At 40.2% G+C, this 14637-nt stretch overlaps 1 protein-coding gene across 1 annotated transcript; it reads right to left on the bottom strand.

Moving 5' to 3' along the window:
- Nucleotides 1-2859: 2859 nt before the first annotated feature.
- LOC122074123 (cinnamoyl-CoA reductase 1-like) lies at nucleotides 2860-14637 on the bottom strand. Its single transcript, XM_042638984.1, has 6 exons — nucleotides 14300-14637; nucleotides 6498-6667; nucleotides 5632-5817; nucleotides 3875-4037; nucleotides 3600-3789; nucleotides 2860-3156 (listed from the first exon to the last, which is right to left on the bottom strand). Exons 1-6 carry the CDS (start codon nucleotides 14412-14414, stop codon nucleotides 3024-3026), a joined length of 957 nt encoding a protein of 318 aa, XP_042494918.1. The 5' UTR covers nucleotides 14415-14637; the 3' UTR covers nucleotides 2860-3023.

Genomic DNA, 14637 nt, shown 5'->3' with positions numbered 1-14637 from the left:
TTCTGACGCCAACAAAGAAGAAGGGTGGCCAGCGAATTTAATAACGAAAAAACGCTGGGGGAGGTTTTTCCAGTGTCAACCAGTTCAGGTAGATCCCGAAACCTTTTTTTATTTAACCAGTTGCGGGCTGTATAGCATTCTGTCACAACCGTCCCACTAAAGGCCCACATGCCTAGTCCATTAAGCCCATGGATTTAAGTCATTGGGCTAAGTAAGGCCCAATTTCTAAAGAATTTTACCAAAGTGTGGAACTCTAGATATTTTGTAGTAGACATTTTCTATAAGATATTTGTAGATGATATTTTAGGAGGTTACTAGAATCCACCACTAAAGAGGTGGAAGTAACCGTTGGATATAAGACACATGTACATATCCTAGCCATTCATTGTAACTAAGGGTCCGTTTGATAACGTTTCAAGAAACGCATCTCTGCCATTTCTGTTTCCAGAAACAGAAGAAACGGTGTAAAAAGCGTCTGATAAAACTGTTTCGTTTCACTTATTTTTAGAAATAGAAATAGAAGTTTTTACTTATTTATGGTTCAAGAAACGACCCAGGTGAAACAAGTTGAACTTGTTTCGCCGTTTATGAAAACGATTTGTGGCAATTTTTTCACTGGTTACCATCGACTTCTAAAAACATGACTTATCAAACACCTTCAATTTCGTTTCTGTTTCTCAAAATGAAAATTTATGTTTCTATCGTTTCTTGAAACAAAAACGACAGAAACTTTATCAAACGGGCCCTAAGAGTGCTTATAAATAGATGTGCCATCATTTAGCCAAGGCACCGAGCAAGGGAGTCCTCAAGCCTTGTACTCAAGAATTCTCTAGTGCAATACAAGTTCATTCTTTTCAAACTCACTCTTGTGTTCACTTCTTCTCTTCCCAAGCCCCTTAAGGAGTGTAGTTAGGCTGACTTAGTGCTAGTGGGAGTGCTAAGTGTCGGCAAGATTGCTTAAAAAGGTCTAACACCATGACAGTTGTGGTATTAGAGCTTCGGTTGTGAGGGAGACAAGCTTGTGAAATAAGCTAACCTTTCAAAGGTGCAAAACTTTGCAACAAGTGAGCATAACCGTGAAAGGGAGGGTAACCCCAACACAGGAAAGCAAATGAGGAGCAAAGACAGGTCTGTGGATGTTGGTGGTGCTATGGAGCCTCATTTAGTTAGGGTGGAGCTAACAATTGTCGGGGCGATGGAGCGCCTCGATGTTGTAGAACAAAGTGGGGAGGAGCTCGAAGGCCAGATGGGACAGCTTAAGGAGTCCCTACTAACTACTCTCAACACCATGGCACACCATTAAAAGGAGGAGCTTGAAACCTTCAAGCTTCAAGTGTTGGAGGAGATTGCCACCTTCAAGGATCAGGTACAGGAGGCGTTGGCCAAGATGAAAGCTCACATTGACGAGGTACGTGAAGATTGGGCCATGTGTAAGAGGGCAGTGGCCAGGGGAGCCACTACTTCTCGTGAAATGCTTAGGGTGGATGCACCAAGGCCCAAGCCATTTTCTAGGAAGAGAGATGCGCGGGAAGTCGACAACTTCTTTTGGCACATGGAGAGATACTTCAAGGTAATGGCACTCAATGATGAGGCATCAAAGGTACGGATCGCTACTCTCTACCTCACCAATAATGTAACCCTATGGTGGCGTAAGAGGTATGCCGATATTGAAAAGGGCTTTTGTAGCATAGATACTTGGAATAGCTTCAAGAAATAATTGAAAAAATATTTTTATCTCGAGAATGCCACTTTCTTGGCTAGGAAGAGCCTCAAAAGGCTCAAGCACACGAGGTCTATTCAGGACTACGTTAAAGAATTCTCTACCTTGATGCTTGAGGTCCCGAGTATGATTGATGAAGAACTCCTATTCAGTAAAGAGCTAAAAGTAAGCCTAAGATAACAGTGGGAGATATAGTGACTAAAAACATGCATAGTTTAAGTTAGATTCCTAGTCTGACCTTAGATAGACCTTTTTCGAGGACAAAAATCTATGTTCGAACCCGATTTAACAGAACTTTTTTTTCCTGCTCCTATCCTTATCCTGTTACTTTCTTTTGTATCTTTGATCGGAGCTATGTATCTTCTTCTTCATTTGTCCATATAATTCTTTTACATAACAAGAAACATATTTGATCGAATCCATGTAGCCGACACCATTTAGTTAGGATAAGACTGAGTTGTTGTTGTAGGCCTTTAGTAAGTCAAATGAATTGTTTAAACTACAAAATCAATATGTAATATGTTATTTTCATTATATATATATATATATATATATATAATATAATATAAAGGAGTTAGATCCTATTTTTGAGATTTCTGGTAGAAGGATGCAAAACTGGTGGGGATGGTGTTATAGAGGAAGTGGGAGAAAAATTGTTTACCTAAGAGTATGGAGTTTAGAAATTTTGGGGCTTGCAAAAACAAGATTGAAGAATTATTGCCCAAACCAATTCTCTATGGTTGCAACCTACAAGTTAGTAGGGGTAAATATTTTCCTTCCCACTGATTTTCTTCATGCTCCTGCAAATCACTGCATCTTTATTGTCTAAGAATATGAGTAAGGGAAGGGATATGCTCAAAGATGGCCTACCGTGGGGAATTGGAGATGGTTTTTCTATTATACTAAGTGATGCTTGGGTTTCAGATCTTGAAAATGGTAGCTAGGGAGAGTAGGCTCAGGTATACCCTTTCAGGGGATTCGGGGGCTCTAACCACTTACCATTACACTTACTGGGTTGGAAAAGGCTTTGCTCTGCCTCCATATGGAAGGCCAGTTTGGGATAATAAATAGGAAACTAGAACTGACACAGCCTCCTCACTTGAATGTCACAACAAAACACCATAAACAAAGACTTCAAATTGACCCATGGCCTCAACACCCTTGTGAAGTCTTCACTAAAAGAAGGGAAAATTTATATTTAGTGCATAGCTGTACAATTTCCAATGAGTTATTATTTGGTAGCGGTCAATGAAAAAAAAAGGAAGTTACTTATCCAGAGAAAAAAAAAAAAAAAGTCATCTGGTTAATCCAAGAGCCCAGACTCCTGGTAGCTTTTGACGGAATCAACAAGAGTCTCTTCTAATGACCTGTATTTCAACCCCAACCGCAGCAATTTCTCCGAACTCAGCTTAGCTCCTTCATCTACCTCAGTAAAACTGCGAAATCATAGATCAATGAAATTAAGGTGAAGGAGATATACCCAAAAAATGATGAAAAAAGGCCAAAAATTGCCAGATCTGCAACTTGAAACAGGTATGGAACAACCTAAGAGCTACATACTTACCCCTAACCAAACAAGTATGAAAATGAGCGCCACAGTGCACACGGCTCCTGCTACGGCAGGGTCTGAGGGGCAAATGTACAAAGCCTTACCCCCACCTAATTCGCAGGAGAGGCTGTTTCCAAGCCTAACCTAACAAGTATAACCCAATATATTTAGACCTAAGCAACCTGTGGTGCGTCGTGTTGATCTAGGTTCAGCCAACCCAAGCTTTTATGTATTGAAATACAGAGATAACAGATAACAAGGTGATTCCAGATCACAATGGCGCCTAACGGCCTCACCTATAGTTTTCTTATTACATGAGAGCCAACTTACTTCTTTGGATAGCTGTAGTTAGGATATAAGCTCATCAGCTTGTCCACCAAGTCCTTTGTTTTGATCAAGTGCGCTGTACACATGTATCTCCCTTCCGCTTCAAGCTTCTCGTATGTCAGCAGCAGTGCTTCAGCTACATCACGGACATCTACCATATTCCGGGCTCTGCTTTCCACAGACTCAGATCCTTCTGCTTGGTCATGTTACAATAAAGATCCATTTCCATTAAGGGTGGGAGAAAAAAAATCTAATTACGTCATAATGTAAGAGCAGACCTTTCAAAAGCCTGACAAGAGCCTGACTACTAGAATTTAGTGTAGACTGCAGCATTGGCCCAAAAACCATAGTTGGCAAAACGGTAACCACATCAAGCCCACTTTGCTTTGCATATTCCCAAGCCTCACTTTCCGCTACAGTTTTGGAAAGGCAATAGTAATTCTGGAACAAACATGAAAAAATAGATGCTTAGTCTGTATGTACAGAAAAGCCTTCCTATGCAGATATAATCCCATTATCTTTGATGTCAACAAGAATGAACAAACAGTTCATGAAAAGAATGAACACACAGAAACATAAAATGCTTCGAAACAAGAAAAAAAAATCGTAATAATAATAGCATTTGCAACTACAAACTGATGCACACCCTCTGATCCAACGTCCAAGAACATATTCTTTCAAAGAGCAAGAGTTCACAATCCTTGACTGATTCAGAATACTAGGCCTTGGACCAATTTAGATCTAAATCCTTGACCAAATCCATGTATAGAAACATCTCAAACCAAAAGAAAAGAAAATCCCAGAGCCCACAATTATTCAGGAGATTTGACCAATAGTTGCACAACTTTACCAAGTTCACCGCCTAGGAAATCAAGACAGAAATGCTAGTGTATTTTAATCTTCAGAACATTTCAATAAAAAACCTAGGAAATTCAAAATTTGTAAAGAAATTTCAACCAATTAAGGGGGTGTCAATAAGCCCAAAATCTATGTGATGCAAGCTCAAGATAGAATATAGGTGCAAATGGCAAACTTTCATTTAAGTTTCTGTGGGTTGTTCAACTAGTTTTATTTCAGTACTCTCAAATCATTTATCAATGTTGGAAAACCTTAGTCTATTCATCATTCAGGCACATTAAATTTCTGATTGATTATTGTAATCAATTATTAAGATTTTAAGAAAATCCAAAAAAATCTTTTGGGACTGCAGCTAATCCCAGATACCAAATGCCAGATTTGCACCTCTTTAGGTTTGCAGGTGTGTTTATTTATTTATTTATTTTAATGCCAAATTTCCAGCTGTTTAAATCTCCATCACCTCACTATTTTCTATTTTGTGGTTTTTTTTTTTTTTTTTTCAATTTAGGTTGCATTATTCAATTCAACTGATAAAGTTGATTTCTACACCAGATTTATCTACCAGAGTTGGAGCAGGTTGGGATACGATATCAGACTATGAGTGGCTGGTGGTCAGCTCAAGCAGATGCAACAATTTGAAAAGAGGAAAATGATTCAGAAAATTTTAAATGAAAGGCAGGTCCTGCAGTAACAAGAACCCTCCCAGTGTTCTCAAACATTATGAATGGTCAAGCATTTTGTTGTCAAGTTACTAATGGTACCAAAAGATGAAAGAAATCCAGCAATAGAGATAACAAATTAAAGTCCAGTAAAAAATTTGATGAAATTCACGCTTCATGGAGTTAATTTTCAGAGCCTTGCCCATATTCTTCAGTTCAATGGTTCAAAAAAAGAAATACTGAGGTGTTCCAGTGGCTGCACTTTTATGCACTAAATCTGCGGACCCATGGCACAAAATAAAAAAAACATAAATTTGTGCATTTCGCTTCATAGACAAACCCAAAAAACATATCTGCGATAATATAAACATATGGCACAAACAGGAAGCTCAGGAATGACAGATCAAATGATCGAAACATCCAAACGTTGACTTATTTTCTCTGAACAATCTGATTTATTCTTTTAGAACACTAGTTCATTGAACTCAATCTAACTCGTGTATTTCTCAATAGCTTACCTTGGTTTCCCTGCAGTATTCCTTGTCAGACCAGCATGTTTCATCCATAACCTGATTCTTTGGCCAGTTTGGATTCAGGGAAACAGCAGCTACAGATGACACCACCACAACTCTTTTCACCTTTGCTTCAGAACATGCCTTGAGTACATTTACTGTACCAGTAACAGCAGGTTCAATAAGTTCTGCCTGCAAAAGAATTATCTGAGATATGATACAGAAAATTTCTGTGCACAATCTCATGTAAGATTTATAGTGGTAAATGGAAATTGCTCAGCATCAGGTCCAATTCACTTTTTCATTTTTTTGTCTCGTTAAAGAGGGAAGAGAGGAACAGTTATTTGATATACCAGAGGAGAAATCATCATTGGCCTCCGAGATAAGGAAAACTGGAAGATGTTCCACCAACAACAAAGGACCAAACCATGCTACATTATCTCTGACCAATCAAAGAATGTCATAGCATGATATGATAAGGATACTTCCATTGGATTTGTTTCTTCAGGTTACATCCTATATAAGCGGCACAATATGTGATATGCCACAAGAAGCATTAAGCTGTTACAAAGATCTAGTTGTGTTTACCACAGGTGCATCTGGTTACGTAAAAAATATTTGGGATAAACACCAGCAGAGATACAATGGGAACACATTTCAACTAGCTGACATACATGATAACAATTTTTTTTTTTTGACAGGTAGGCCTCAAGGAGAACTGAACTCATGACTTCTTAATAGTGAGGTGTTGATCTTTGTCAACTGAGCTACCCCCTTGGGGTTACATACATGATACATGATTACATTGATATAGCTTAAAGAGAGTTTAACACCCACCCCCCACCCCCACCCATAATAGGAGGTATCTTTACCTCAGGATTCAGAACTGTTCCTGGAGGGACTGGGCTTGCAACATGAAATACTCCATCGCATCCTGCAATGGCTGTGCAGAGAGAGCTGTAGTCCAGCAACTCTGCCTTGAAGAGCTGCAAGTTTTCCAAGGCATTGTCTAGTTTCTTCAAATGAGCATTCTTCGCATCCCCTGCAAGAGATTTCAGAGGACCTTATTGAAAGTTAGAAATTCCAGCAGAATTTGGGCTAAGAATTTTTGTTGGAAGGCATTAATGGATAAATTATCTAAAAAACAAAAGAAATTGTATTCTGTGCAATTGCATGATTTGGGATTCCATAATGCATAAGTTACATTCTAACATAACCTTTGTCCACAAATCTATCTGAAACTGAAGAGAAAAACTAGTATGTGGAATTGCAGAAAGTGTCTGATTGTTTGCTAATAAAAGAGGACAAAAAAACATAGAAGATGTAGTTTTCTGGTATTTGGTTGCGAATAAAATACCTGTCAATGAGTCTCAGGTGCAGGGAATGGCCTTTTCTGGTTGTGCATAAAATACTCTATGGTATTTTTTGAAGAAATTGTGGACTAGACTCTATTTTGAACTCTATGAACACAATATCTAGATGACCTTATTGTCAGGATGAGATCTCAGCCGGAAGCTGACCAAGATGATTTTTGCAGGAAGCTTAGTAAAGGTGGGGAAGCTACTGTCTCGCATCTCATTTGTACTAAATCATTATCTTTTGAATGTCCCTGCGTTTCTTTTTCACTCTTCTCTCTGGTACTTATATGACCAGGATAACTTCTGAACATTTGATAGATACCTTTGGAGGGAAACAAAATTCTAGTCTGCCTCTATCTCTCTCAATAAATTTATCTTCTCTATTTGGAGCTCAATTTATTAATTCATCTGCCTCGACAACTGTGGATGGGGCATCGAAAATACATATAGCTCCCGAATTCTAAGAGCTCAGAAAGAGAGTATCTTATTCTCCAAATTTTCATCTCAAGCCTAGTTTGGTTTGCTTTGTCCTTGTGAAGCTCGTGTGGAAATTGATTAGATCTTCTATTAGGCTTGTTTTTAGTTTCAGCAGAACTGTGAACAGTTTTACCATTTGCCCTATCTTTGTTATGTTCCACCTACGTATCAGGCAGCAAATCAGAACCAACACAGATTCTACTTAAACAGCCATAAGTTTATCTTCTTCTTCACATATAATATGATTCAACCTTAGCCCAATGGTTACAATCCACCAAGACCTTTGAAAGAAAATTAGTGTAACCATATAGATTCAACTACAATTTGCTTAATGTTATGAATTCAATCAGATTAACAAATTAAACTTTTTTTGCAAAATTAGGGACAATTTTTATCATTTGGAAGAATCTGAAATTTACAATAGGTCAGGGCATGAAACCCGTCTACAGGTATTATCCAAAGGATTGTACACGACTTGGGCAATATAATTCCCTTGGGATTAAAAAAAAAAAAACAAGGCTTATGTGTTGGAAAAGCGAAAAATTTACAAATTTCCTTCTTGTTAAGCTAGTTATGAATAGTGTTCGTACCATGCAGGTAATCATTAGAAATCATCGTCAGCTCAATTCTAACAATAAACTACCAAACTCTACCAAGGAGTCTTCCGAATGGCAGCTTAGTTCACAAATCCAAAAGGGTCTTAATAGATGACACTTCAGCTTGAGCTCACAGTAAATTTTATACCAAAAGCACTTTGCAACTGGCAAAAAGGAAAAATAAAGCGATTCCAACATATGGTGTGCACAGGTAATGTAGGGCTAGGTCAATGTAGTCCTATCCTGCAAGAAGGATCAATATATTGTCTAATAGTAGGTCTACTCAGTAGTTCCAGCAACACTAAAGACGAATACATCTCAGAATTAGAAATTATTCCAGATTTAACAACTGATCATTCCAATGGACCTGATCATCTAGTCAAAGTTATCTCCCATTGAGGGGATTAAACTACTGAAAATATCAGCCTAAACTGATGGCTGAATACAGAACTATTAAGGGGGCTCAGAAGATTAGAAATAAAAAATAGTAACTAATTGTTACAACCACTCCAGCCATTAGATGAAGCTAAATCACAACCGAAAGAAGGTCTATGGCAGGGTATTATCATACTAAACATGGGCTGCATCTGAAGAAAGGATCTGCAGTTCCTTGAATTCAAAGATATCAGCTATAGAACTTCAAATAACAGATGCCGCAGGATATATTCTTGATGTTTCCAGCCAGCACTTAATCCATCAGCAACAGCACACTCTTCTAAGACCAGACAATAATTACAGCAGCAACAGGCCTTCGGATGGTCTCAGATGTTGGGTATTTCACACATCAGAAAAATAGAAGCAAAGAGAAATCGATAGAAAAAAAAAAAAGGAGACGGGGATAGGTGGTTAGAGTTTCTCACTCGCACCTAGACCTCTCACCTTAAGGTCTCTCACCTTACATAGGACTTTCTCGTGCACTACTTCACACAGTCATTGGTAAAAAACAGGATTCAACTTCATTAAATCCTGGGGGAGGATTCAAAAGATCCATTACATATAAAGTGGCTGTAGCCAGCAACAAAAAGGGAAAGACGATATAATAGAAAGTCTGGAGCAGCAAGTAACTAAGGTCCTAGCTATTAAATGAAACAGGAAAGTATCTAAAAGCAATATTGCAATGATAAAAGATCCTAACTAACTAGTGTCATCACAGTAAAACAAAATCTACTTTCTAGAACTGAAATAAGAAACTCGATAATGTTAGCAATAAACTCTGATCTCCCTCCACTATATACCTCCAATTAGGCCCACCAGATCTTCTAGAAGAATTCCCACCCAAGATAACAACTATTTCTGAAATACCTCCCATGCAATCTGTCCATATGGGCCCACACCACTGTTTATGTGAACGGTAACCTCCTTGAACTGCATCAACAAGCCTCATTTTTGTTGTTACAAACACACTAGACAGACCACCAACTAAACTGTTGTTTGACACTAATTAATATACATACTAGAATGACAGCCCATCCCCACTATTTACTATTTAAATTGATAAGAGAAACAGTTTCAGGAGGAGCTTAACAGAACAAATATCATAGGACCCCATCCGCCATGAGGCTGCTCAGATGGTGCCAAAAAACAATACAGGTTGGTATCATGTCAAATTGCAGTCCAAAAAGGATTTCACAAAAGGCAAAAGTACGGCTTTTTAGCATTTTCACATAGAAATCAACCTTTGAATTGCAAAGGCTCCACACCATTAAGCCCAGATGTGACACTTGGCCCCAAAAAGCATTTGCTTATCTATATAATGGTCTTGAGGACCACATCACCCTCCATTTGGCAAAGATAAACGATACTTCCTATGAACCCTACCAAGACAGCCATCCAGGAGAACCTTTTTTCTTTCCAATTCTCAACTTATACCTATTTTATTTGAATTCATAGAACAGTCGGGCGGGCGGGCGGGCGGGCGGGCGGGCGGAGGGAGGGAGGGAGGGGGAATCAATATTTTACTCGGTTATGCTGCAAATCCTACCACTGTCCCCATTTTACTTGAATCAAAACCTAAAAGGAGACAAACCAGTTTGTTATCCTAATTGCACAATTGCAACCTATTGGTGCAAAAATGTTGAGAAAAGGATCTATTTTCTTCTTCTTCTTCTTTTGTCAAATCATACAGTACTAAGCATGCAGAACAGAGACCAATCGTCCCCTCCCCCTAAAGAACCAAATCCAAAAGTTCCCATGAATATATCAGTCTATTGCATGATTCTATTATCAGTTGTGTTACACCCGTGCCCAAAACCCCAGGCAAAATTAAAACTTTTAGACATAAGCAATGCAACATGGGTGACAACCACTAGTAACTTGTGGATTTACCAGCTCATTACATGGAAGGACTACAAACCATTGAAGGAGTTAAGGTATGTACTCTACCATTGAAGAGAATTTCCCGAACCTTGTTAGTGAAATGTACCAAGAGGTGGAGCCCACACACTGAAAACACCTTGAGAAGGCCCCACTAAACTTAAGAGCCCATTTCCTCGCAAGGGTGACCAGTTCAGCCTTCACCGGCTGATGGAGCATCCACCGGTGAACACCCTCCAGTGAGAACACTGGCTGAAATCGGGTTATTTTGCCGTGGGACCCGGGTCTTCGCACCCGCGTACATCAAACCACCCCCAATAGTTGGGACAACCTATTGGGGAATAGATTAATGTATCCAGACAGCCTAAGGTGGGCCCGTTAGTGCCGAATAGCGGAATAACTCGGTATTAGGTAAAAACCCATTAATTCCCCAAACAACCCTTAGTGGGACTTAAGTGGCTATAAATAAGACTCTTACCATTCATTTCTTCTCCTACCAAAATAGAAACAAGGAAAGGGAGGAAGAAGGAGGGGGAGAAGGAAGTCAATGGAGGAAGAAGAAGAGGGAAGCAAAGGGAGCACCTACCATTGAAGGTAAGTTCTTCTCTCTACCATTTAGATAATTCTCTCTCTCTCTCATGCCCCATTCTTGACCTAGGCTAGGTTGGGGAAAAATCCTAATCGAAATTCCTCTACCCACATACCCAATCTACAAATTGAATGGGGGATTTTGGTGTGAGGGACCTAATCAAGCAAGTTAATCATTCACCATTGAGTGTGAAGGCATCTTACATGAAAAGCCCCAAATTTGGTAGCCCAAAACCTTGGAAATTTGCCAAGTTCTCTACAACTAGTTATCCCAAACCCAAAATTAGGTTGGGGAAAATGAAATTAAACACATGAATAATGGATTTGAGTGATCACACAAGCAATTGGTGGTCACCACATGAACCCCCCAATCGATATTCCTCAATTTAGGTTAACCTAGACTTGAAAAATGGGGATTTGAGTCTATCTTATGATTCTATGTAAATTAAGCCACCAATTACACTAAACTCAAGCTAGGTGATGTGTGTATACCCTACATGCAAACCGACCCTAAAATCACAAAACCTAAGTTGTAAACCATACAAAAGAGGGAGAAATGGAGTTGGAAATGGCACTACACTCGAAACCACATACACACACGATCAGATAAAGGGGCCACAAGGCCTATGGGGCTAATCTGGGTAAGAAAACCCCAGTTTCAACTTCACCGGCCAGCCAGTGAAGGCAAGGACCATCCACCAGTGAAAATATTGCAGGATTTGCATCCCTTTCGGATTTGTCCACCAGTGAACTCACCGGCGGATGATCATCCACTAGTGAGCATCCACCGGTGAACCATTTTAAAGCTAATTTTTAATCCTTTTATTAGAGCACGGATCTTAGTGTCCCACTTCCCTATGGATAACCAAATAACCTAAAAACACTATGTGTCCTAGGAGTGGAACCGAGAAGTGACAGGAGCACGCAACACTAAACTATCAACTATCTACCGCCATCTACAACTCGAGGTGAGGGGATTTTGTATGTTTTTATGGAATACTTGCATCATATCGTATATGTGGGTGAATCATGTCATTTTGCATATTATTATCTCGTTCCTTGTGGGAAGTGTCGATGTGGCATGAGAATGTGGATTATGGTTGTACATGTGTATGTGTGTGACTGGGGAGCAGGGTGGCCAACGGTTGGTGCCGGCGGCACTGCATGCTTAGGGTGAGTGTGTGTGTGTGCGCTTGTGTGTGTGACAGGGGTGCAAGGTGGCCAACGGTTAGTGCCAGCGGCACTGCATGCTCAGGGTGAGTGTAAGTGTGTGTGTGTGTGTGTGTGTGTGTGACTGGGGTGCAAGGTGGCCAATGGTTGGTGTCAGCGGCACTGCATGCTCAGGATGTGTGTGTATGTGTGTGACTGGGGTGCAGGGTGGCCAACGGTTGGTGCCGGCAGCACTGCATGCTCAGGGTGAGTGTGTGTGTGTGTGACTGTGTGTGACTGTGTGTGATTGGGGTGCAGGGTGGCCAATGGTTGGTGCCGGCGGCACTACATGCTCAAGGTGTGTGTGTGTGTGTGATTGAATTGTGGATTTTTATGCTTTTATGGAATGCTTCCATCATATCGCATACGTGAGTGAATCATGTCATTTTGCATATTATTATCTCGTTCCTTGTGAAAAGTGTCGATGTGGCATGAGAATGTGGATTATGGTTGTATATGTGTATGAGTGTGACTGGGGTGCAGGGTGGCCAACGGTTGGTGCCGGCGGCACTACATGCTTAAGGTGAATGTGTGTGTGTGTGACTGGGGTGCAGGGTGGCCAACGGTTAGTGCCGACGGCACTGCATGCTCAGGGTGAGTGTGTGTGTGTGTGTGACTGGGGTGCAAGGTGGCCAATGGTTGGTGTCGACAGCATTGCATGCTCAGGATGTGTGTGTGTGTGACTGGGGTGCAGGGAGCCCGGTCTTGACTCTTCTGTGTGGTATTCATTCTCGTTCGGCTCTTGGAATCACATCCAGCAATGTGTGTGAGTGTGATTGAATTGTATTGTGGTATATTATAATGCATTGGGCTAGGATAACCACCCTGGTACTACAACCCTTGCCAATAGGAGTTTACGTATTGGCTAATCCTTTCATCCGACGGTCCGTGATTGGGGACGATTTCTGGTGACTGAGGTGCGCAGATGCCAGCGTCGTGACAGGCCCCCACGTGATGTTTGATTCGGTGACTGGTATACCCTACATGCGATGTTGGATTTGATGTAGTGGTATTATGGGAGGGTTATTAATAGGGGTTTGCCAGATAACAATGTGGTTCCAAAACCGGCACGCTCTTGACCCACAACTAGCTTGTATCCCTGGGGACTGATAACGTACATTCATGACTGGGGATAACACCTATGTTGCAGTAGCACTTATACCCCCTTTGGACTTAGAAATTATTGCTTAGAATTGCTTGATAATAAATGGATCATGTCATTGCATTCATATTGATGTGGTTGGGCATGGATATTTATGCTATTGCATCTTCTTGGATTGTTATGATTGTTTGTGTGTGTGTTACCCCTCACTGGGCTTCGTGGAAGCTCACCCCATTTGTTGCACCCTTTTTAGATGGTGGAACCAGTGCAGAGGCATGCTTTTGACTTCGGTGGCAATGGTAAGGCTTGTGTTTTCGAGACACCGTGTTGATGGACACCACTTCTTTATTTTCAGTTATTTATCCTTATGTATTATTTATAATCTTGTAATACCTGGGATCATAATTCAAATGAATTTTGGTAGATGGTAATTATTATTTAGTGAACCACCAGTAGTAAAGTAAAGTTTACAAATCTTATACATGTACTCTGATTTTAGTTGTGATTTTGGGGCATTTACGGATTGGGGTACTGTATCTGTGATCTTGGAGGGTTAAGCTAACTGGATATAGGTATCCAGTGCCGTATATCTTGGCCTAGAGGAGGCAGGGTGTGACAAGTTGCATCAAGAAGAGACCAAAATAAACATCATCCAAAGTTTACATGATCAGAACAAAAACCAAACTGGTAAGAGTAAGGACTAGTCCAAACAAAATTAGAACAATAAAGAAGAACAAAAAAAAAAAAAAGATGGCCAAAAGCTTCTCAGAATCTACAGATTAGACAATAAAGGGATATACTCATTTCTTTCTTCAAACAGCTTTGGGACTTATCAAATATTGACTTAGGAGTTAGGTCATCAGGTAAAAAAATCAATCAAAACCAATAAAGGGATATACACATTTCTTTCTTATAACAACGAAGGTGAGACACAAATCAAGCAAATAAAGAAACTAAACAAGTAGTACAGAGATGGAGTGGAGAAAAGGTAGTAATAGCAGGTGAAATCTAAGTGCCAATAGGGTCATCACCTGGCTCTCTAACGGTACCATGGACTCTGTAGCCCTTAGAAAGGAGAAACTTCACAAGCCACGACGCCACATACCCTCCTGCGCCTGTAACACACACTCTTCCCTTCTCTGCCATTGTCGATCAACCTGCAAAAATTAGAGAACCCAATACTTTTTTTTTCTTTCTCTGAGATCAGTTTCTTCGGCCGGCAACCCTGTGAACTGTGGCATTGGTATTAGGAAGTCGGAGAATGCTTTAGAAAGAGAAAATGGAGAGAGGCATTCCGATAACAGGTAACACAATTGCAGAGGATTTTTATCCGTGACGTTGGCGAAGGAAAGCTACCCCAATATTTGAT

This window comes from Macadamia integrifolia, chromosome 3 (assembly GCF_013358625.1).
Source record: "Macadamia integrifolia cultivar HAES 741 chromosome 3, SCU_Mint_v3, whole genome shotgun sequence".
NCBI classification, from domain to species: Eukaryota; Viridiplantae; Streptophyta; class Magnoliopsida; order Proteales; family Proteaceae; genus Macadamia; species Macadamia integrifolia.
The sequence above is the reverse complement of the archived record's forward strand: the minus strand, read 5'-3'. Positions and strand labels throughout refer to the sequence as shown.